The sequence below is a fragment of the Manis javanica genome, chromosome 10, assembly GCF_040802235.1.
Source record: "Manis javanica isolate MJ-LG chromosome 10, MJ_LKY, whole genome shotgun sequence".
In the NCBI taxonomy this organism is placed as follows: Eukaryota; Metazoa; Chordata; class Mammalia; order Pholidota; family Manidae; genus Manis; species Manis javanica.
In genome coordinates, this window is record NC_133165.1 from 67,418,802 (window position 1) to 67,442,873 (window position 24,072).

The following is a 24,072-nucleotide window of genomic DNA, read 5'->3' on the forward strand; positions in this document are numbered from 1 at the left end:
TCCTGCAGCTCTGTTACAGCCTCTTTTGATTAAAGAAGAAAATAAGTTTGCATTAATGAGTTAGACCTTTGGTTCTCACCGTGTCCCCGAACTAGCAGAGACAGCACCACCTAGACATTTCCTAGACATGCAGGTTCTCAGGCCTCACTGAAAACCTGATGAATCAATAATTTGGGGATGGAGCCCAGAAATATGTATTTTAACAAGCCCTCCAGATGTCTCTGATGCACACTCAAGTCTGGTTTTAGAACATGAGTTTGGAATTGGACAAAATTAAGTTTGAAATTTAATATTGCCATATACTAGCAGGGTGACCTTAAGCACATAATGTAACCCTCACTCATTTGCCCATTCTGTAGAATGGGGACAATATCCGTATCGTACTCTAATAGGGCTGTTTTGTGGTTCCCAAAGAAATGATGTAGGTGAACTGCTGAGTCCAGCGTGTGACACATTTTCAGCACTGAGAGATAATAGCTGATAATAATGATGATAATGATTATTATTATTCAGGGAGAACTCTTGTACTCTGATGACTGGAAAATCTATAGAGTGCTACAGAGAAAGTTGGCAAAGTTTTTTCATGCAGTTCTTAAAGCAAAAGCTTCTCTAATAGGAATAGTTTTTATTTTGAGTTTTAAGAAATGGTGTGATTTTAAAAATGTCTCATGAATGCTACATATGAAGAAGGAATTGAAATAACAGTGATGAAGATTGCTTTGGGAGCAGCTGGAGGGGAGGGTCCAGGTCTTTGACTTAAGTCCTGGCAAGAGGATGCAGGAGGTGCAGGGCACATGGCCAGGAGCAGATCAGGCTGAGGAGGACCCGGGGTGGCTGGGTGAGCCCTGCTAGGTTGTCTTCCCCAAGGCCTAGGCTGTGTGGCATCGGTTAACCTGGCAAAGGGACCTCTAGAGGGGCTTTCTGTTGTTTCATGTTTGTAAGCAGTGCTATGTTGAGGGCCCAGGTGTGCAGCGGGTGAGGCCAGCACCCAGTCAGCACAGATGGGCCAGACACAGGACCCAACCAGCGGGTCCCCCCTGCTTTGGGGCCTGTAAACCAGCTCACACATACCTCAAACTGGGTAAAGGGCAGAACCCGAGCAGTAGTGAGTGAATCAACTGGTCTCTCATTTCCCAAGAGCCACCACTTAGAGCAGAATGGAAAATCTTTGAAAATGTAATTTTTAATCATGCAAACCCATCCGGGTCAATTCACTATTGATTAGCTTTTGGGTGGTGTCTGATTGCACAGATTGTGTCTTTGTCCCCTGCTGTGTTGACATCTTCTGTTGTTTCTGAATCAGGTACTTCATGTTGGTGGTTGGACTGTATGCCGCTGTGCAAGACCAGTTCCACCTGTTGGCTGCCCACATCTCTGAACGGATCATTGTGAGGGTAAGCTCAGTTCTTTGATTTTTCTGGATTCCGTATGCTTTTTCTCCATATGCATTTTCCATGACGTGCTTGAAGTATGCTGTTTCTCAATGGATGATGATGATAGCCATGGATATCATTATTCCAGTTCTCACTCAGTGGCTCTCAACCAGAAGAACCTGTGTCCCCCAAAGGTCATTTGGCAATGTCTGCAGACACTTTTGGTTGTCACAACTCAGGGTGCTCCTGGCATCCAGTGGGTAGAGGTGAGGAATGCTGCTCAACACCAGACAGTGTGCAGGACAGACTCACACGAAGAAGTGCCCTGCCTAAAATGTCTATAGTGCTGCCGTTGAGAAACCCTGGTTTTTACACTGTGTTCTAGGCACTGGACTAAATAATTTATATGTGATATCATTTTACATTGTGTCACTTTTTTTTTTTTGAGTAGAAAAAAATGTTCGTTAATGAACCATGATTGTATTATTCATGCTTCTCCAGAGAAACAGAACCAATAGGATGGAGCTATATATGAAAGAGAGAAAGAGGAGGTTGGGAGAGAGATTTAAGGTTAAGGAATTGGCCCACACAATTTTGGAGGCTGACAAGTCCAAAATTTGCAGGGTAGGCTGGCAGGCTGGAGCTTCAGGGAAGTTGGTGTGGCAGTCCAAGTCCGAAGGCAATCTGGAGGCAGAACTCTTCCTTGGGGGAGGTCAGTCTTTTCTGTTAGGGCCTTCAAGGGATTGAAAGAGGCCCATCCACATTAGGGAGGGTAATCTGCTTTACTCAATGTCTTCTGATTTAAATGTTAATCTCATCTAAAACACGCCTTCACAGAAACACCTAGAATAATGTTTGACCAAATATCTGGGTACTGTGGTCTAGGACACATAAAATTAACCATCACAATGACCTAGGGTTTAATACGCTCTGATTTACTTATTACTTTCCTGTGTTTTCCAAATACACAATAATGACAATTTACTTGTATGATAGAAAATGTTCCATAAACACTTCAACACACAGCTTCCCTGGAGTCAGCCCCAAGCCTCAGTGCTCTTCCCAGGGCTCCCAGTGCCCCTCCGAGGGCTCCCACGGTTCTCACCAGTGTCCTTCTGTCACTGCTCTTCGTGCCCAGCATGTGACTTCCTCTGCTCAATGTCAGACTCTTAGAGGTCAGCAGTCAAGTTTTGCTCTTTGTTGACTCTCCTTGAAGCACGGGAAACGTTTTTCAATAATTGTCCAGTTGAACTGAGTTAAGAACTTCAAATGTTTTCTTCTGTAAGAGTCACCCGCAAAGGAGTTTTAGAAACTGGGATTTTAGTGAACGAAGGAAGATGTGGGAACCTGCATAAAGGCATTAATTTCAGCCCCAGTTTATATGCTGGTTTCTAAGGCACACACCCACCTGAGAGACATTGTGGGCAGTGGACTGAGCTCCTATTCCAGCTTCTTGGCAATATCAGCTTCATAAGATTTTCCTACTTCTATTAAAATTGCCTAAAAGTTATCAGTACTTTAATTGTGTCTGTGTTCCACAATTTCTTTGAGTTTTGTTGCTTATGCTTTAACTTCTCTTTTTCCTTTTTGCTAAGTGTAATATCGCTACACCTGCTTCACTTTTTTCTGGTAAGTTCCCATAAATGGATGGAATTCCTGTAAACTAAATCCATCTTGCTTTGATTTTCTTTTTTTTTTAATATCTTTTTTTAAATGAAGATACCATTGATATACACTCTTATGAAGGTTTCACATGAAAAACATTGTGGTTACTATATTCACCCATATTATCAAGTCCCCCCTATACCCCAATGAAGTCACTGTCCATCAGTGTAGTAAGATACCACAGAGTCACTACTTGTCTTCTCTGTGCTACACTTTCTTCCTTGTGAACCTCCCCCACACGATGTGTACTAATCATAATACCCCTCAATCCCCTTCTCCCTCCCCACCCACCCTCTCACACCCTTCCCCTTTGGTAACCGCTAGTCCCTTCTTGGAGTCTGTGAGTGTGCTGCTGTTTCGTTCCTTCAGTTTTGCTTCATTGTTACACTCCACAAATGAGGAAAATCATTTGGGACCTGTCTTTCTCCAACTGGCTTATGTCACTCATTATAGCCTTTAGCACCATCCATGTTGTTGCAAATGGTAGGGTTTGTTTTCTTCTTATGGCTGAATAGTATTCCATTGTGTATATGTATCACATCTTCTTTATCCATTCATCTGCTAAGGGACACTCAGGTTGCTTCCATATCTTGGCTATTGTAAATAGTGCTGTGATAAACATAGGGGTGCATATGTCTTTTTGAATCTGAGAACTTGTTTTCTTTGGGTAAATTCCTAGGAGTGGAATCCCCAGGTCAAATAGTACTTCTATTTTTAGTTTTTTGAGGAACCTCCATATTGCTTTCCACAGTGGTTGAACTAATTTACATTTCCACCAGCAGTGTAGGAGGGTTCCCCTTTCTCCATATCCTCACCAGCATTTGTTGTTCCTAGTCTTTTGTATGTTGGCCATCCTAACTGGTGTGAAATTATATCTCAAAGTGGTTTTAATTTGCATTTCCATGATAATTAGCAATGTGGAGCATCTTTTCAGGTGCCTGTTGGCCATCTGAATTTGTTCTTTGAAGAAGTGTCTGTTCATATCCTCCACCCATTTTTTTCATAGCTCTTGCTTTGATTTTCAATACAAGTTTGGAAATTATTTTCCAAAGATGAAATATGGTGCTCTCAAGACACAATTAAAATTGTACTTTAAAATGATGTCTACTGCTTGAAATATAAATATTGAAAGCAAAGTATGGGATGACATTAACCATACTACTGTGTTGTGGTAAAGAACTTAAACTCTGCCAAACATGTAAGAAACTGATTTTTGAAACAACAACCAGCGGAGCAAATAAAGATGCTCCAAGTGTTGTCTGTCCCTTGAAATGTGGCTGGTAGTTCTGTGTCTTTCTTGTGCAGCTTTCCTTCCATGGTATCTCAGATGGTTGGGATTCTTAAAGGGTATTTACTCCAGACTCCCACTGAAAGCAAGAGTTTTTTCCCATGATGTCATGCTGTGTAAAGATCTGTCCCGGCCCAAACACCTTCAGTGACAGGAGGTGGAGCCTGCGTGCAGAGAGAAAAGAAAAGAAGAACCTGGAAGTCTGGTTGCTCAAAGAGGAAAGAAATTCAGAATCTGTGAAAGGGGAAGGGAATCTGGAGATCAAGAAACTATAAAACTGCTGTTGGGCAATCCAGTGCAGGGAGATCTCCCTGTGCGCTTGGTAAGACCTCAACCCTGACTCGGATAGAGAAAGAATTCATGAGCGGGTCGAGCAGGTACAGGCAGAGTAGTTTAATAAGGCAAAGTATACACTCCAGAGGTGAGCATCCCAGTGTGTCACATTTAATTACGTTCTTTACATCCAGAACTGCTGAGGTGCAAGAGAGTAGAAACTCATCCATGGTCACACAGCTTGTAGATCTTGGAGCCTGGGTTACAGCCCAGTTCTCACAGACCCCGAAGCTCACAGAGCAGAGGAAGTGGTGAGAAGGCCTCCATGCCCAAACGTGATCAGGACCCAAGGACATAGGGGCCCCTGCCTCGCACACAGGAACGGCTCCGCACACTTCGCTGAATGAATGATTGGTCGCAGCTGTGGATGGGAGTCTTGGCAGCCACAAAAACATAAAGCTGTTGGCAGCTGGGACTGCAGCTGTGTGAGGCAGGCTGGCCACCGCTGAGAATGCTGGGGGCATGAGGTAACAGGTAACCATGGGCCGGGCAGCCCTGGGAGGGGCCATGTCACCCTGGGTCTTTGAAGTGGCAAAGGACATGCTAACTCCGATAGGGAAAATTGTTCATGCCCACATAGATGGCTGTTAACCTCAGGCCTGGGGACAGGATCTTTCCATTTGAGGAAGTGAGTCTTTCCTTGCTTGCCTTGAGCTACTGAAACAAAGGGCCCTCTGTGTAATTCTTTTAATCAATTAAAAATAATAAGCCACCTATTAGTAGAAATCCTTAAAGTGCATCTCAAAGTTTTAGTGGAGGTGAAGTAATGTTGACAATGAGATAAAACACTGTTCAGATGTCCAGGGCGTGGGCTGGGCTATGTGCCTGCTAGCAGGCAAGCCACAGGCTGCATTTTGTGGGGCCTGATCTAACCTGTGGCAAACGAGGCTCTTCTGGGGTGGAGGCAGGTGGGACCTTCTCCTTCTGCCATAAGCCAAGGGCAGAGGTTCCTGTCCATCCGTCAGCAGGTTTAGGGCGGCCTTGGACACCTCATCGATGCCACTGGTGACTGCTTTTGCTGCACTAGTAAATGTGATTTAAGAAAAGTCTGAAAACCTAGGTTGCTTTTTGTTTCTGATTTCTTGTAGGAAGAAATAAAGGTAGACGATGCCATTCTTCTCAGAGTTAGCAGATTAGATATGAACGTGCTGCTCTGAGCTGAGTAACTGATGCTGGCGTCTGGCAGCCTGCTAGTCACAGGGATGCTTTGAATCATTCACCTGGTGTCAGGTTTCTGCATTTCCTCTGGCAGCCCCTGCCAGGCAGTTGTCAGGCTGCTGTAAGTGCACACCAGGGCAATGTGGGAGAGCTCCACCGGTTAACGTTCTGTTACCAGAACTCTGTTAATTAACACCTCCTCGAACCCAAAACAAAATGATAACTTCACTCATAATGGCAACATAAGGAGAAGTTGAAAAATTTTGCAATTCATATTAAGTATGAATACTAAAAACATTACATTTTACTTTGTATAGCTTGGATGTCATGTTACTAAGTTTTTATTTTTAAAAAGTGATTTGATTGCTTTCTTCTTGCCCTAATTTTTGTTGAAAGAGAATGCCCTATTCTGTAAGTGTGCTGGCTAACACAGGGTTATCCAAACAATGGGAGGAGTAGTAGCCATAACAGCACTAGCCTTCTCCCTGTCCCCCAAATTGGAGCTATCTTATTGCTATTATTTCATTCTAACAGCAAAATGCATGTGACTCCGGGGGGGAAATCCCAGGCAAATACCTTTGAAACCGAAATCAGTCAAAGGGAGAAATAAAGTTTATTTCTTACAACCAGTCATCCACTTCTGTTCCCCAATGTGTCTCATGATCAGGCTCCAGAAGAAGAGCCCCCACCCAACCTCTCCAGTCCAGATAAGCCCTTGCTCAACTTTGTAATTACCTGTTCATAAGGAGATGGGCTACTCCTCTCCACCCCCTGGAAACACCTATTTATGGAGATGCACTAAAGCCAGGAGAGAGATTCTGGAAATACTCCAAGTTTACCCACATGCAGCAGTGAAAATGAATGCAGACTTTTGAATCTATTTAATCATTGACAGTTTAAACCAACCGAGAGAAAGACTAGGTTTCAGAAATGGTGATATTGTTTGAATCAGTGAGTTTTTTAAATGTCCACAGAACACATTTCTTGCTGCTGAGGTTCTAGAGGGCTCTGTGGAAATACATGCATCATGGGTAGGGCAGGGGTCGGCCAGCATACGTTCTACAAAACAGCCAGACGTGCCCTCTTGGGCTATGGCCTGGGTCTGTTAGTTTGAATTCCAAACTGAAAGACAAAACAGTGGGCAATAAAAGACACTACAAGACCTGACTGCGTTACATGGAGAACTTAAAATTACATTTAGCAAATCCAGGTTCATTTAAGGCCTAAGAATTATTCTTCTCAAATAGCAGAAATTCACATAAGGGCAATTGTATGAGGATTGAGCTAGATGTGTTTGAGGGCCCCCAGGGGGGATTCAGGATACCAAGTTTGTCAGAATTTTCTTTGGAGAGAGCATGATGGGCAAGACCCAGTAATTGTTATGGGCTGTCAATCAAAACAGTTTAGAAATATGGTTCTATAGTGTAAATTGACCAATTTAATGGATATTAAGGTTTACTTAAAAGAACATATTTATTTTTCAGGTCCTGTTTTTGGGAGCATTCTCCAGGGAAGTCCCTTCAGACTGTCCTTGTTAATGACTAGGTCTCCTTAGCAGCACTTCCTCGGCAGACACATGACTAAGTCTGGTGTGAAGTGCTGTGTTACATGCAGGAGGGGTGACATTTTTGTCTGCCTTTCAGAGACACACCAGGGTTCTTAGTTTTGAGAACTAATAAATTATTCCAGTTTCTTTTCCAGCATCATAGAAATGGGCACGTCCCCAGTAACTCCTCCTTTACTGTGTGCCAGTGAGTGGGAAACCACATCCAGGGCAGGGAAGACAAAAGAAATAATGCAGTCCCAAGGATGGTGAGGGACGGGGGTAGAGCAAAGCCATCCCAGGTACCATCTCCATTTTCACTGGCCCTTGTCCATTTCTGACCACACACCTCCCCTTCATCCCTAGCGCGCGCGCACACACACACACACACACACACACACACACACACACACACACGCACGCACCTCTGGGAGTTCAGATGAATTTTTATTTATCCAGAGCAATGTTTGTTTCATTCTGCAACTGGGATTCAGCAGAACCTTCTGTCAACTGTAGAAGGAGTAATTCATGCCAGGTGCATATGGCATAAGGAATCCCCTGGAGAGTTTGTAAAAACACAGATACCTGGGTCGCATCCCCACATTTTTTGATTCAGTAGGTTGGAGATGCTCAGGAATGTGCATTTCTAACAAGCTTCCAGGAGATGCAGATACTGCTGACCTTTGGACCACACTTTGAGCAGCACTGGTAGAGAGCATTTCTGGGCCCATTGTCCACGGCCCTTTCACAAGGTGCAAAAGCTGATTTCTTATAAGCTGCCTTCCTCCCCTCCGGCTTTCCTATGGTAGAGATGCCTGAACACCAATAAAGCAAAGAAATTCTAGCTTTGCATTCCAAACTTAGAGCAAGCATCAAATTACTCTAATTGTCGGTTCCTATTTCCAGGCGCCTGCAGGGGGCACCATTTACACTATTCTTGGTGAATGGAATTTCCCCTAGAAACATGCAGCCTTGCAGGGGTGTTGCTGAGGAGAGCAAATGAATCTATTACAGGCTGCAAGGTTGCTATGCACAGAAGAGTGTGTGCTGACGATGAGTTGGAGACTATTCGTTTTTGTTTTTGCAAAATGCTCCTCCTACATACGTGATCTCACTAAATGCCCACAACCCTGTGAGAAAGGTAAAGAAGTCGTCATCTCTATTTTCAGAGGAAAACTGGTTCCGAAAGAAAGGCTAAGCCTGTTTGTGTCGTAACACAGCCTAAAATGTTCAGGTCTTCCCTAAATATATGAGGCAGTGGGATAAATAATACAAGTATTTCAGAAACTTTAATTCATTTTGGTGTTTGCTACCAAGTGACCATTATTAGGCCACATGGGAATACATGTTCATAAGTCCAGAAGGAGGTAGTACACTGCACTTTGCTTTGGCACCTTAAGATTGGGGATACCAGAGAAGGGAAAAAAGTTCACAGATTTTGTAATACCATTTCGCACTACTGATGAGGATGACCCACCCCCCCATAGGGCTATATTCTTAGAAAATAGGAGATCTGTGGCCCTTTCCAAAATGATTTGAACATATTTTAGGGATCTGAGTTTTCATCTGATGAAAGTCAACTGAGATTGTTGCATTTTTTCAAAAAATTAAATCTACTTGTATCTACTGTTCCAACCTATCAAGTTACCAACATGTTGTAATTACCCACAAAGCTCATAAGGAAACAAAAGAAAATCCATCACTGTTCTGTTTGGACTTAGTTGATTGATCCCCATGAAAGGATTTGAGCCAAAACCAAGTTAGCATTCACCACCAAGGCGGCTCTGAGGATTTGCAGCAAAGCTCTTGTTGAAATGAATGCAAAACAATGTTCAACATTATTACTTTATACTCTTGAACTGCTTTTGTCTCTCAGATGTCAATGGTTGAGTCTTCCAAGTTGCTCAGGGTTCATATAGGTGGGAATGAAAGAGGAAGTTGAAGACACCTAAATGCTCTTTAATTGAACCCAAACTAAGGACTAAATTTTGTGGTTTCTTTTATTCCATTAAATTTTGTAGCACATAGGAAAAACATTCAAACAATACCAAGAGAGTAGATAGTGCACAGTGACCCTCCCTCCCACCCTCTGCATCTCCCAGTTCCCATCCTTGAGGAAACCATTGGCATTGGTTTCTTGGTATTCTCTGGAGATGATGCATCTTCAAGGGCTGCGTTCACAGTGTCTGTGTACTGCCAGAAAGGCGAAAAACAAAGACACTGCTTTAGCGCCAATTTCTCAGGCGATCAAGGGCCCTACTGTTTATCTCAGTTTGTGACAACCTGCCTCACACAAAATCGGATATCAAAGGACAGACCATACTGAAAACACATTAATTTTGTTGTGAGGATTTTGAGAGATTCAGAGATCCCTACTTGAAGATACTTGGAAATACGTTCAGTACCTGCAGGAAGTGGTGAGGGGAGAAGGTAGTACATGGAAAATTCTTTGGCAAAGAGTTTTATTTCAGAGTAAAATCTCCAGGACTTTGTCTAGTCTATAGCTCCACTTGAATTTTCTTTGAAGACTCACATTTGGCCAGCGCTACTTCTCATAAACAAAGTTAGAACCATTACTTAATAATGAAAGGAAGTATAATTCCAGCTTCAAATTTTTATGGTTTGTGGCCTTGAGCAATTTGTTTTGCTTTTGAGAGTCTCAGTATCAATAAAATGAAAATGACAGTACATATCTCATAGAACTGGGTGTGGATTAGTTCACAACAGATGGAGCTGTTACTCATCTTTTGGTATCATCTGTGTGTAGGAAATAGTTGAAGTATGTTTAATATGTTTGTATTGTCATTAGCTTGTCAATTGCATATGAAAGTGCTTTGAAGTATAAAAGAGCTAGCTAAATGCAAGGTATTTTTATTTATCTGGGCTTTAATAATCTTGCAATATTGTTCTGGTGTAAACTTCTGGTTTTAAATAATCATTATCCCTGAAAAGATAGTAATTTAAATTCCCTTTTTCCTTATCATCCACCCAGGTAACTGACACATTCTCATTCAAATAGATGCAATAAAGACTGGGTGTTCCAAGCCATGGTATACTGAGCTCCTGCTATGGATGCACAGCAGTTAAGGAAACCCTCTGGTCTCCTGGCCACACAGTTATTTAGATATGTCAGAATGTGCCACGCCACGTATGATTCTCAGGTGAAAGACTGAGATAACATTCTGTTTTCCTTTGCTCTGAGGAAAAAAATGATGATCTATTCCTGCTAGCATGACTTTAAGTGTAACATATTTATGTATTTTTTCCAGGCCTCTAACCCTGGGCAGTTTGAGAATGACAGTGATGCATTATGGCAGCGAGGCCAAGTCCCAGACGCTGTTGTCTGTCATGGTCGAGTGGGAATAAACACAGAGGCACCCGATGAAGCTCTGGTTGTTTGTGGCAACATGAAAGTGACGGGGACAATTATGCATCCCTCTGACAGCCGGGCAAAGGAAAACATCCAGGAGGTGAGCACAGGGCAAGCCTGGGGCATCTCCTGGGTCAGGTACGCCGGCCTTCTGACACACCTCACACAGGGCATTGCTCCGCATCACCTGTTGGTGTGAGACGAGTGTGATGCTTTACAGTTACGAATGCTGGAGCTGATAGGCATCGCTGTCAAAACTGTAAAGCAGCTCCTACCCAGAGAGTGGATTTACCTGACAGGAGCAGCGGGCAGTGACAGCATAACCCCAGCCTCACAAGCAGGAAGTCTCTGAGTTATTTTCCACAAGGCAGCGCCCCTCCTTCCAAGCACTGCTGACCACTGGAGCTTGCCTTTTCCCTTCAATCTCCCAGTTCATTTTCTGAGCACTATGCCCATATTTTTCCTGGACCTCTCCCACCTCTTCCTCCTCGGGTCCCTGGCTCCACCCTGCCGGCCATTGCCTGGGCCACTCAGCACCCGTCTCTCAGGAGCAGTTAGAGAAGCTCCTCAGCTCTCACTTGGTCAATCCCATTGTGCAGGGCTCCGGGCCAAGACCTTCTCCCTCTGTGGAGAGTCAGTCACCTAGTAGAAGTCAGAAATCAGGCCTAGAAATCAGGATGCTGCTCCTCTGCTTTGCATTCCCTTCAGCTGTCTGACCCTCAATAAAATGCTCAACCCCACCCAGACTCAGTATCTGCCCCTACAGATGGAAATGGTGCCTCTTCCAGATCCCACCAAGGTTTTATATATATATATTTGTTGTTGTTGTTCCTTCTGTTTAGCTTCTTTTTTTCTTTGGTATCACTAATCTACAATTACATGAAGAACATTATGTTTACTAGACTCCCCCCTTCACCAAGTTCCCCCCACATACCCCCTTAGTCACTGTACATCAGCATAGTAAGATGCTGTAAAATCACTACTTGTCTTCTCTGTGTTGCACAGCCCTCACCATGCCCCCCCTACATTATACATACTAATTGTAATGCCCCCTTTCTTTTTTCCCACCCTTATCCTTCCCTTCCCACCCGTCCTCCCCAGTCTCTTTCCCTATGGTAACTGTTAGTCCTTTTTTGGGTTCTGTGATTCTGCTGCTGTTTCGTTCCTTCAGTTTTTCCTTTGTTCTTATACTCCACATATGAGTGAAATCATTTGGTACTTGTCTTTCTCCTCCTGGCTTATTTCACTGAGCATAATACCCTCTAGTTCCATCCATATTGTCGCAAATGGTAGGATTTGTTTTCTTCTTGTGGCTGAATAGTGTTCCACTGTATGTATGTACCACATCTTCTTTATGCATTCATCTACTGGTGTACACTTAGGTTGCTTCCATTTTTTGGCTATTGTAAATAGTCCTGCAATAAACATAGGGGTGCATCTGTCTTTTTCAAATTGGGCTGCTGCATTCTTAGGGATTCCTAGAAGTGGAATTCCTGGGTCAAATGGTATTTCTATTTTGAGCTTTTTCAGGAACCTCCATACTGCCTTCCACAATGGTTGAACTAATTTACATTCCCACCAGCAGTGTAGGAGGGTTCCCCTTTCTCCACAACCTCGCCAACATTTGTTGTTGTGTGTCTTTTGAATGGTGGCCATCCTTATTGGTATGAGGTGATATCTTATTGTGGTTTTAATTTGCATTTCTCTGATGATTAGTGATGTGGGACATCTTTTCATGTGTCTGTTGGCCATCTGAATTTCTTCTTTGGAGAACTGTCTGTTCAGCACCTCTGTCCATTTTTTAATTGGATTGTTCGCTTCTTGTTTTTTTGAGGTGCGTGAGCTCTTTATATGTTTTGGACGTCAACCCTTTATCAGATCTGTCATTTATGAATATATTCTCCCATACTGTAGGATACCTTTTTGTTCTCTTGGTGGTATACTTTGCTGTACAGAAGCTTTTCAGCTTGATATAGTTCCATTTGTTCATTTTTGTTTTTGTTTCCCTTGCCCAGGGAGATATGTTCATGAAGAAGTCGCTCGTGTTTATGTCCAATAGATTTTTGCCTATGTTTTTTTCTAAGAGTTTTATGGTTTCATGGCTTACATTCAGGTCTTTGATCCATTTCAAATTTACTTTTGTGTATGGGTTAGACAATGATCCAGTTTCATTCTCTTACATGTAGCTGTCCAGTATTGCCAACTCCAGCTGTTGAAGAGGCTGTCATTTGCCCATTGTATGTCCATGGCTCCTTTATCATATATTAATTGACCACATATGTTTGGGTTAATGTCTGGACTCTATTCTGTTCCACTGGTCTGTGACTCTGTTCTTGTGCCAGTACCAAATTGTCTTGATTACTGTGGCTTTGTAGTAGAGCTTGAAGTTGGAGAGTGAGATCCCTCCCACTTTATTCTTCCTTCTCAGGATTGCTTTGGCTATTTGGGGTCTTTGGTGGTTCCATATGAATTTTAGAACTATTTGTTCCAGTTCGTTGAAGAATGCTGTTGGTAATTTTATAGGGATTGCATTGAATGTGTAGATTGCTTTGGGCAGGATGACCATTTTGACAATATTAATTCTTCCTAGCCAGGAGCATGGGATGAGTTTCCATTTGTTAGTGTCCTCTTCAATTTCTCTTAAGAATGTCTTGTAGTTTTCCAGGTATAGGTCTTTCACTTCCTTGGTTAGGTTTATTCGTAGGTATTTTATTTTTTTTGATGCAATTGTGAATGGAATTGTTTTCCTGGTTTCTCTTTCTATTAGTTCATTGTTAGTGTATAGGAAAGCCTCAGATTTCTGCATATTAATTTTGTATCCTGTAACTTTGCTGTATTCTGATATCAGTTCTAATAGTTTTGGAGTGGAGTCTTTAGGGTTTTTTATGTACAATATCATATCATCTGCAAATAGTGACAGTTTGACTTCTTTACCAATATGGATTCCTTGTATTTCTTTGTTTTGGCTAATTGCCGTTCCTAGCACCTCCAGTACTATGTTGAATAACAGTGGGGAGAGTGGGCATCCCTGTCTTTTTCCCGATCTCAGAGGAAATGCTTTCAGCTTCCCGCTGTTCAGTATGATGTTGGCTGTGGGTTTTTCATATATGGCCTTTATTATGTTGAGGTACTTGCCCTTTATACCCATTTTGCTGATAGTTTTTATCATGAATGGATGTTGAATTTTGTGGAATGCTTTTTCAGTGTCTATGGAGATGATCATGTGGTTTTTGTCCTTCTTTTTGTTGATGTGGTGGATGATGTTGATGGATTTTCGAATGTTCTACCATTTTTGCATCCCTGGGATGAATCCCACTTGGTCATGGTGTATGATCCTCTTGATGTACTTTCGAATTCAGTTTGGTAATATTTTGTTGAGTATTTTTGCATCTATGTTTATCAGGAATATTGTCTGTAATTTTCTTTTTTGGTGGGGTCTTTGCCTGGTTTTGATATTAGGGTGATGTTGGCTTCATAGAATGAGTCTGAAAGTATTCCCTCTTCTTCTATTTTTTGGAAAACTTGAAGGAGAATGGGTATTGTGTCTTCTCTGTGTGTCTGATAAAATTCTGCAGTAAATCCGTCTGGCCCGGTAGTTTTGCTCTTGGGTAGTTTTTTGATTACTGATTCAATTTCTTTGCTGGTAATTGGTCTGTTTAAATTTTCTGTTTCTTTCTTGGTCAGTCTTGGAAGGTTGTATTTTTCTAGGAAGTTGTCCATTTCTTCTAGGTTTTCCAGCTTGTTAGCATATAGTTTTTTGTAGTATTCTCTAATAATTCTTTGTATTTCTGTGGGGTCTGCCATGATTTTTCCTTTCTCATTTCTGAATTTGTTGATGTGTGTAGATTCTCTTTTTCTTTTTATAAGTCTGGCTAGGGGCTTATCTATTTCATTTATTTTCTCAAAGAATCAGCTCTTGCATTGATTTTTTTCTATTGTTTTATTCTTCTCCATTTTATTTATTTCTTCTCTGATCTTTATTATGTCCGTCCTGCTGACTTTAGGCCTCATTTGTTCTTCTTTTTACAATTTCGATAATTGTGTCTTTAGACTATTCATTTGGGATTGTTCTTCCTTTTTTAAATAGGCCTGGATTGCTATATACTTTCCTCTTAAAACTGCTTGCGCTGCATCCCACAGAAGCTGGGGCTTTGTGTTGTTGTTGTCATTTGTTTCCATATGTTGCTTGATCTCTATTTTGATTTGGTTGTTGATCCATTGATTATTAAGGAGCATGTTGTTAAGCCTCCATGCGTTTGTGAGCCTTTTTGCTTTCTTTGTACAATTTATTTCTAGTTTTATACCTTCGTGGTCTGAGAAGTTGGTTGGTAGGATTTCAGTCTTTTGGAATTTACTGAGGCCCTTTCTGTGGCCTAGTATGTGGTCTATTCTGGAGAATGTTCCATGTGCACCTGAGAAGAATGTGTATCCTGTTGCTTTTGGATGTAGAGTTCTGTAGATGTCTCTTAGGTCCATCTGTTCTAGTGTGTTGTTCAGTACCTCTCTGTCCTTACTTATTTTTTGTCTGGTGGATTTGTCCTTTGGAGTGAGTATTGTGTTGAAGTCTCCCAAAATGAATGCATTGCATTCTATTCCTCCTTTAATTCTGTTAGTATTTGTTTCATACATGCTGGTGCTCCTGTGTTGGATGCATATATATTTATAATGGTTATATCCTCTTGTTGGACTGAGCTCTTTATCATTATGTAATGTCCTTCTTTATGTCTTGTGACTTTCTCTGTTTTGAAGTCTATTTTGTCTGATACTAGTACTGCAACTCCTGCTTTTTTCTCCCTGTTGTTTGCATGAAATATCTTTTTCCATCCCTAGACTTTTAGTCTGTGCATGTCTTTGGGTTTGAGGTTAGTCTCTTGTAAGCAGCATATCAATGGGTCTTGCTTTTTTATCCATTCTATTACTCTGTGTCTTTTGATTGGTGCATTCAGTCCGTTTACATTTAGGGTGATTATTGAAAGATATGTACTTATTGCCATTGCAGGCTTTAGGTTTGTGGTTACCAAATGTTCAAGGTTAGCTTCTTTACTGTCTTACTGTCTAGCGTAACTCACTTACTGAGCTATTATAAACACAGTCTGATGATTCTTTATTTCTCTCCCTTCTTATTCTTCCTCCTCCATTCTTTCTGTTCGGTTTTTTTGTGTGTGTATGTGTGCTCTTTTGTGTTTTCTTTGACTGCTTTTGTGGGTAGTTGATTTTATTTTTTGCCTTTAGTTAGTATTTGATTGTTCTGCTTTCTTTGCTGTGATTTTATTTCTCTGGTGACATCTGTTTAGCCTTAGGAGTGCTCCCATCTAGAGCAGTTCCTCTAAAATACCCTGTAGAGGTGGTTTGCGGGAGGCAAATTCCCTCAACTTTTGCTTGTCTGGGAATTATTTAATCCCTTCTTCATATTTAAATGATAATTGTGCTGGATACAATAGTCTTGGTTCGAGGCCCTTATGTTTCATTGCATTAAGTATATCATGCCATTCTCTTCTGGCCTGTAAGGTTTCTGTTGACAAGCCTGATGATAGCCTGATGGGTTTTCCTTTGTAGGTGACCTTTTTTCTGGCTGCCTTTAATACTCTGTCCTTGTCTTTGATCTTTGCCATTTTAATTATTATGTGTCTTGGTGTTGTTCTCCTTGGGTCCCTTGTGTTGGGAGTTCTGTGTGCTTCCGTGGTCTGAAGGGCTATTTCCTCCCCCAGTTTGGGGAAGTTTTCAGCAATTACTTCTTCAAAGACACTTTCTATCCCTTTTTCCCTCTCTTCTTATTCTGGTACCCCTACATTGCAGATATTTTTCCTTTTGATTGGTCACACAGTTCTCTTAATATTCTTTCATTCCTGGAGATCCTTTTATTTTTCTCTGCATTAGCTTCTCTGCGTCCCTGTTCTCTGATTTCTATTTCATTAATGGCCTCTTGCATCTCGTCCATTCTGCTTTTAAGTCCTTCCAGAGATTGTTTTATTTCTGTATTCTCCCTCCTTAGCTCTTGCATATTTCTCTGCAAGTCCATCAGCATGGGTATGACCTTTATTTTGAATTCTTTTTCAGGAAGATTGGTTAAATTTATCTCCCCAGATTCCTTCTTAGGGGAGGATGTTTGGGTTAGTCTGGTCTGTATCAAATTCTTCTGCCTTTTCATGGTGATAGAGGTAGTCGTAGGTAGTTGGCACGTGTGTCAGCTAGGAGAACCAAGTCCCTTTCCACTTACTCCTGGCCTTTCTTTTCTGGGATAATGGCGACCCCTAGTGGTGTGTGCTGGGCAGCTGCACCCACATGGGGTCTCTGATTCTTGCCGGGGCTGCTGTGGAGTAAGCTCTGCGCGGTTGCTGTGGGTGTGGCTGCTTTCAGGCTGCTGCTCTGCTATGGTGGGGCCATGCTGAATGGGGAATGGGCAGGAGGCTGTTTATCGCCATGAGGGTCCTCAGAGCTGCCCTGCCACCCAGAGGGTTAGGGTGCCTGGAGTTCCCTGGGATTCCCAGCTTCTGGGCTGAGTGTGCTGGGATGCTTCCATCCAGCTGTGGGGTCCCTGTCCCTTTAAGAATTTCAAAAGCACTTGCTTTTCTTTTGTCCCAGGGGCACCAGCTGTGGGGACCCACTTGCATGTTTTACTGTTCCGTTTCCCTAGTATCCAGCACACCACACACTGTGTGTCTACACTCCCTGTGCAGATGACTAGGGCTAGGTGTTTAGCAGTCCTGGGCTCCCTCTTTCTCCCCGCTCCGAGTCCTCTCCTTCTGCCGGGAGCTGGGGTGAGGGGTGTTCGGGTCCCACCGGGCCACAGCCTGTATTTTACCCCCTTCGTGAGGCACTGAGTTCTCACAGGTGTGGATGTGGTCTGGCTGTTGTGCTATATCTTCTGGTCTCTCTTTTAGGAATAGTTGTATTTGTTGTATTTTCAAAAATATGTATGTTTTTGGGAGGAGATTTCCGCTGTCCTACTCACGCCGCCATCATGGCTCCTCCTCTATCAAGGTTTTATATTTTTTAACCTTTGAAATAATAAGTACTATATTGTCTTGGATGAAGACCTAAGTGATAAGGGCTCCCTTCACCAGGCCACTCCTGGCTCCAGCTCTTTGCCATTTAGTTCTGTTTCCCATTCCCTGCTCCAACCACCTCCCCACCTTCTCCTTTACACTGCTTCTCCCATAAGCATTTTTGAGGTTCTGGCAGAATTGTTTTTAAACCTCCTTTTTGTATTCTTTTTGCAGTTAATAGGAGACTTAATCTGTAAATCATTGGCCATTCTTCCAGACTGCATTCCTTTCCCAGTGCAAATCTGCACTGGTTTTTCTAAACCAGCCAAGGAATGTCCTCCTTTGCTGAGAGGATTCCAGAGAATGGTTGTGATTGTAGACTTTTATACTGATTGTGAAGCTGTGGTTCATGTTAGAAGAGCTGTGACCTACTAGCCGGAAGGGAACTCTTAAGGCTGAAAAGTTCTCACATACATTTTCAGATCCCAGTCCTAGATATTGTGCCTTTGACTTTGAGAGAAACTGCGTGCTTTTCAGATCACAGCAACTTGAAACTGGCTGTACAATTCCCTACCAGGTCTTACCTAAACATGCAATTGGCCTTGAACACATGGGTTTGAACCATGTGGGTCCACTTATATGTGGATTTTTTTCAATAAATTTTTTTTCAAAAAATTAGAAAAATTTCAAAGATTCATGGCAATTTGAAAAAACTCTTGTCCCTGGCTTATTTAATTGTAAGAATACAATGTATATAATGTATATAACATACAAAATATGTGTTAATCAAACATTTATGTGACAGGTAAGGCTTCCAGTCAACAGTAAGTAATTAATAGTTAGGTTTTGGGAGCATCAAAAGTTCTATGGGGATTTTCCACTGCAGTGGGGGCTGGTGCCCCTAAACTCACGTTGTTCAAGGGTCAGCTGTAAAAGGAAGATGGCAAGTGGAGAGTCCTCCACAACCCCTCCTGCTACCCAAAACTTCATTTACCAGATGTCTTCAGTGATGCTCCTTGGTTTGAAGAAAACATTGCTCTAAAGTAGCAAGCTTCCAGAGAACTCCCACAGCCCCTTCTAGGGAGCCCTCTCCATGTAAATGAAATGTCATGGCAATCCAAGCTCTAAGTGTGGGAGTCCTATACCTCCTTCCTGCCCGGTCTGAGGGAATGCAGAGAAACCTGCCCTCCAGGGGAAGGCTGGCGTTGTAGTCCTGCTTCTGGCACCCGCTGGCCCAGAGCTGCTCTGTGCCTCTGTTTGTTCTTCCATGACCAGGGAATGCTCATACCCATTTTACCTCTGGAAAGGGCTTTTTCTAAGCCTTTATATGTGAAGGACTTTTTCACCATGCCAGACTAAGCAAATAGATATTATCATTATTTACTTGTATAAAATGCAAATTATGTGTCATTCATTTATTAAATTATTTTATATTAATATATTCATTCTTAGTAGGCCTTTCACATACATGAAATGCATGTTGCTAGAAATCTTGTCTGTCCCATTCACCATTGCAGACAAGAGAGATGATGGTGCTGATGGTCCTGACAGACTGTGAATGTCATCTTCACTTCGCCCTGCCTCAGTTGTTTCCAGCTTTTAAAGAAAGGGCCATTCTTCCAAATGCTCTGGGAAGTGGACCCTTGGCTGATCTGACTGCAAGCAGAGGACTGGTGGCAATGTCCCAGTCTCTCAGGATGCATGGCCACCAGAACCGGCTTCTGGATGAGCTGTTATAAAATGTAATGGCCAAATCTGGTGCGCCGTGCTGTGACTGGGGAGAATGAATGCAGGTGGCTGCCTCGCCTGGCTATGTGTCTCCTCCCTTAAGGTGACGTAGTTTGTTTTGTGGATAGTAAGCTCGCAAGCACTTTGCATGGAGTCCTGGTGGAGGAGATCCTGGTATTCATCTGGACATAAATGCAAGACATGAAGAAGATAAAGCAGATATGACTGAAGCCTGTGAAACTGAAGCTCTGGGAAAATGAGCTTAGCCTACGTGAAGAGCAGCTTCACATACCCAGACAGCAGCATTGGGTTTACTGATGTGACTGCAGCTGGAGAAGGCCATGCAGCTCTTTCAGAGGAAACTGGGCCAAATTATGGTAAAAGGGATGTGCTGAAAATCAGAGGAGCATGAAGCATAGCAGCATCAAGGCAAAAAGAATGAGGAAGTGGAAGTTGAACACGTCAATCAAATTCTGCAGTGAAGGCCAAAAACAAGGCTGCAAGACTCAAAAATAAGAGCCAGAAAAGAAATCAGTTTAGATGAAATGCCCAATTATTGTTTCAACTGCATCAGCAGCATGCTAGTGAAACATGCAAGTGTGAAGAGCTTGAGCAAGCCTCCCCTCAGGGCCATGAGCCAGATGCTGAGGTTCCTCCACTCAGGGGGAGCCAGTGCCACCCAAGCTGCTCCTGATGCGAGGCTGATAACTGGGCTCTGGGCCACAGCCAGCCGATGAATAAGGGACCTCCCTCCCTGAGGGAACCGGAGTTCCACCAGCTGGAACATCTTTTTGCTGTGGTGCAATCTTGAGTTAAGGATTTAGAAACCTTGGGCAGGAGGCAACATGACAGGTGACAGCCATTTGCATTCATAGTCAAAACTTTGCCAAACTCCTGTGGGCAAGATCAATCAGGCACTGGAGTTCAGTTCATAGCTTCTCACAGTGGGTTAACACATTGGTGAGTAAGGCGTGGTGTTGTGTGCTGGCCTGTGTAGGCTCCAGACAATTCCAAGAAGACACAGCCCTTGCCTCGAGGGCTTTTGCTAGGCCAAGTTCCCAACTGCATAGGGAACATGCAATGCAGGCAGTTTCTATTTAGCTTTGGAACATGTACAAGCCGGCACTGGAAATTAGAAGAGCATTTTCTTAAAGAAGCATTGTTATAGATGGTGTTTAGATCCCCAAGCCAACCCTCAAATTTTTCTTTGGCTAAAAATCTGTCTGAAATACAATGGTAATAGTTCTGTGGAATCTGATTGCTGGGTCTAGCAATATGTCTTTGGGGAAAATGAATTCAAGGGCCCGAAGTAGTCATCAGGGTTCATTTTCCCTCCATGTAGCCTGGACAGCCTGAGAGGATGCACATCTTCCTCTGCTTATCAGCAGCAGCAAAGGAACCACCACTGCTTCCGGTTTGTCACTGATGAGGCTCTTGCGGGGGCCATGGGGACAGTGGGAAGCAGGCAAAGTGGGCACAGGGCTCTCACGGTGCAAGAAACGGGGAACAGGCTAGGGCCTGGCTAGTGCAGGGCCAGCCCGGCTGGCTGCTGATTGAGCCATCTTCAATTCTGTCAGCATCGGGGGCGTTCTGCCACCTGACTGCCTTCATTCTTCCATTCCTCCTTTTCTTCATGGATGGTTCTAGGTGCCATTGGGGAGGAAGGATTTCCCTCTACCCTTCAAGGTTCTTCTAGGCCTAAGAATCCAATTGATGTGAGGTAGATTAACAGGAGAAAAAAACAAAGTTTGATTATGTGCATTCAGGGAATCCACGGCTGTGAGGTTCCAAGGACAGTGCGTATGAGGTATATCTGTTATGAGGTATATATGAAGGGGGGAGGGGCCTGGGACTTCAAAGGGAAAGGGAAGCAATTCACAGGATATGAAAGAGTGTTTGCTAAATAAATGCTTAATGAGCCACACAGAAACAATGGGCCACAGAAAGGGATTTTAACAGGTTTTGCCACATTCGTCCCTGTCTACTGCACCTAGCTCATATTATAATGTGGTTATCTGTGGTGATACCTCTCTTCCTGGGCCATTCTTCCATCTGCACTCTTTTTATGCAGTTAACTTGCATAGGTCAAAATTTCTCTCCAGGCCTTTGGCCCTTGACTGCTTACAGGTCTGACCTAATCTGCCTGCTGCAGCAGCGTACCTTGGGGCGGCCTGCCCTTGGCCCCTGCACTGCTATTGTATGTCAGACACTTTGCTAGGCACTCTCCTGAGGTCCTGAGAGGAACTTTACAGAGGTCTTATCCTTAAGAATAGAACTTTTCTTAAAATTTAAGCTCCAAATAAGAAACGCTCATTGACTCGCCAGTGCCTAGGAGAGTATCTGGCACATAGTAGCTGTTCATTAAATATTTGTTGAACAAATGAAGGAGCTCATGGTGATAGATTATGCACAGGACAATATGACATTGGAACTGCTCCTTCCTAGCATGGCCTGCCAGGCCCTCCCTGCCCTCCTTCATCTTTACGGTCTCGTATGCCCAGCCCTGCCTTGGTTCTGCGGACCTCGTTCAGGGCATTGATTCCCTTGGATCTCGGCTCACAGTATTCTTTCTTTCTAGCATCCCTGTCTTAGTCTAACCCTTTCCACCCCTTCTCCCTACTCTACATACTTGCTTGACTAACTCCTATCTTAAGGTTATTAATTTCTTTAACAAATAACCAGTTGAGCACCAACTATGTACAAGGAATTGTTCTGGAGCAAGGGTCCTGAAATGGTGGGAACAGAACTGGTTTGAGAGCTGAAGTAAGCCAAGATCCTGGTTGGGCTTCATCAGTTCCAGAAAGCCTCCGTTATGCTCCCCAGGAATATTTCAGGTGTATCCTCAGAGCTGCCATGATCCTCTGCTCATAATTCCATCATACTCTGCATTCTCATGGTGTTAATAAAATCATATGTGATGAGTCTGCCTTCTTGTCTAGAACACAGACTTTTAAAAGGCAGTCACATTTGGTGTCAGGAGGACCCAGGAGCCAACTTGAAGGGGCTCCCGCTGGCCAAATCTGGATATTTGGATGTTCAGCTTAGTGTAGTGCACAGTATGTTGAAGGCAATTGGTAAATGGAAATACAACAATGAATGAATGAATTGAACCAAGTTTGGTAACAGTAGTTATCAAAGCAACTGTGAGCTCAAAATTAAACCATGAGCTTTACCCGAAGTGAAGCTAGTCCATTTAGCCAGGTATGTTCCAGGCCACAACCTCTCACAATCAACCAGAGTGAAAGAGAGAGAGCCTGTAATAATACTGGAGGAGGTTCCTACTAACCTGGCCGAGTGGGTCAAGGGAGGAGTTGAGGGCCATGCAGGCATTTTCTTAAAACGACAACATTAAAGCCTTTTTGGTTGTTCTGGCACAGAGATGACTGTGCAGGTGGTGTAATTTTAATTGTCAAGGGGCCACTGGTTTCATAATCCAGTTATACCCTAAGAAGAAAATTTAGGGAGCCCACATAGGGCTGCTAACATTTCACTTGTTGAATAAGGTCATTAAAAAATTTGATCTTGCTATTATAACTCCTTCAAACAAACCCTCAAATGAAAGGGGGAAATCATGCACCAATCAAATGCATTTAGCTTTAGGAAAAATTCACTCTGTCTTCATTGTTATCATTTTGCTGGGCCCCAGTGAAGTTATTTTGAGCAATCTGCAATGACGGTTGGGAGTGCCTTTAACAACCTGTAAGAAGTGAACTCAGAGGAACACACCATCCCGACCAGGGTGTTCTGGGGGGAAGTCAGCATCTGGATCTTGAAGGTCCGGTAGGTGGGCAGTCTGGGCTTGCCATCGGCCATTTGAGGACATTTTCTCCAGCAAGGTGTCCAAAAGCAATTCGAAGATCAAGAATATACCTACTTCTCAAAGGCGGTTCCTTGAACTAAGTGTCACATTTTCAGTTGACAAATACAAGGACTGCCTGTACTTGTCTGGTGTTTCTACTGTGTGTTCATTTGGAAATGATCCCTTGCAGTCGTGAACAGCCAGTACTTCCTCCCAAGCGAGCAACCTCCGTTCTCAGAAGGCGGGTTCCTCTCAGAGGAGAGAAGGCGAGAGCAATGGACGAGGGCGCCTTCTCCCTGTAACTTCGACATACCAGCTCTGCCGCGGGTTGTTTGTCAGGGGATGGAAGTCACTCACATAAACCTTGAAACTTTGGCTGCCCCGAGAGGAAAAACCTAAATTTCTCTTAAAAGGGTTTGGGCAAGAGAAAAGGACAGTCCCACTGTCAACATTCCTAATCTCTCTGGGTCACTTTGGGTGTTGAACAGCAAATATCTAAGGCAGGTGAAATCTGCTCTTCTTTAATTAAATTAGGTTGACACAAATGAACAGCTGAGAAGAATAGCCCAAATGAGGATCGTTGAATACGACTACAAGCCAGAGTTCGCGTCTGTGATGGGCATAAACACTGCCCATCAGACAGGTACACACACAGATTCCCTTTTACATTTTGTATTGTCAACTATTAAAGATTCAATTCCTTCTTTTATCTGGAGGTTGTGAACTGTGGCATTTGGCAAATTTTGTTGGCCTAACATCCAGTGTGAAACCTATAGTCATGAGAACAGGAAAGGTTAAATCACTGGGTCATCTGTTTTCAAACCCCTTC

At 43.1% G+C, this 24,072-nt stretch overlaps 1 protein-coding gene across 2 annotated transcripts in view; it reads left to right on the forward strand.

Moving 5' to 3' along the window:
* The window catches only part of MYRFL (myelin regulatory factor like), a 119,812-nt gene that overhangs the window by 52,482 nt on the left and 43,258 nt on the right, over window positions 1–24,072 (forward strand). For both annotated transcript variants that reach the window (XR_012122363.1, XM_073215587.1), the window contains exons 10-12: window positions 1,304–1,394; window positions 10,630–10,830; window positions 23,778–23,886. Coding sequence is in view for 1 of the 2 variants with exons in the window: in XM_073215587.1 (XP_073071688.1) it covers window positions 1,304–1,394; window positions 10,630–10,830; window positions 23,778–23,886 (401 nt within the window). In the remaining variant the exon portion in view is untranslated. The remainder of the gene's footprint in view (window positions 1–1,303; window positions 1,395–10,629; window positions 10,831–23,777; window positions 23,887–24,072) is intronic.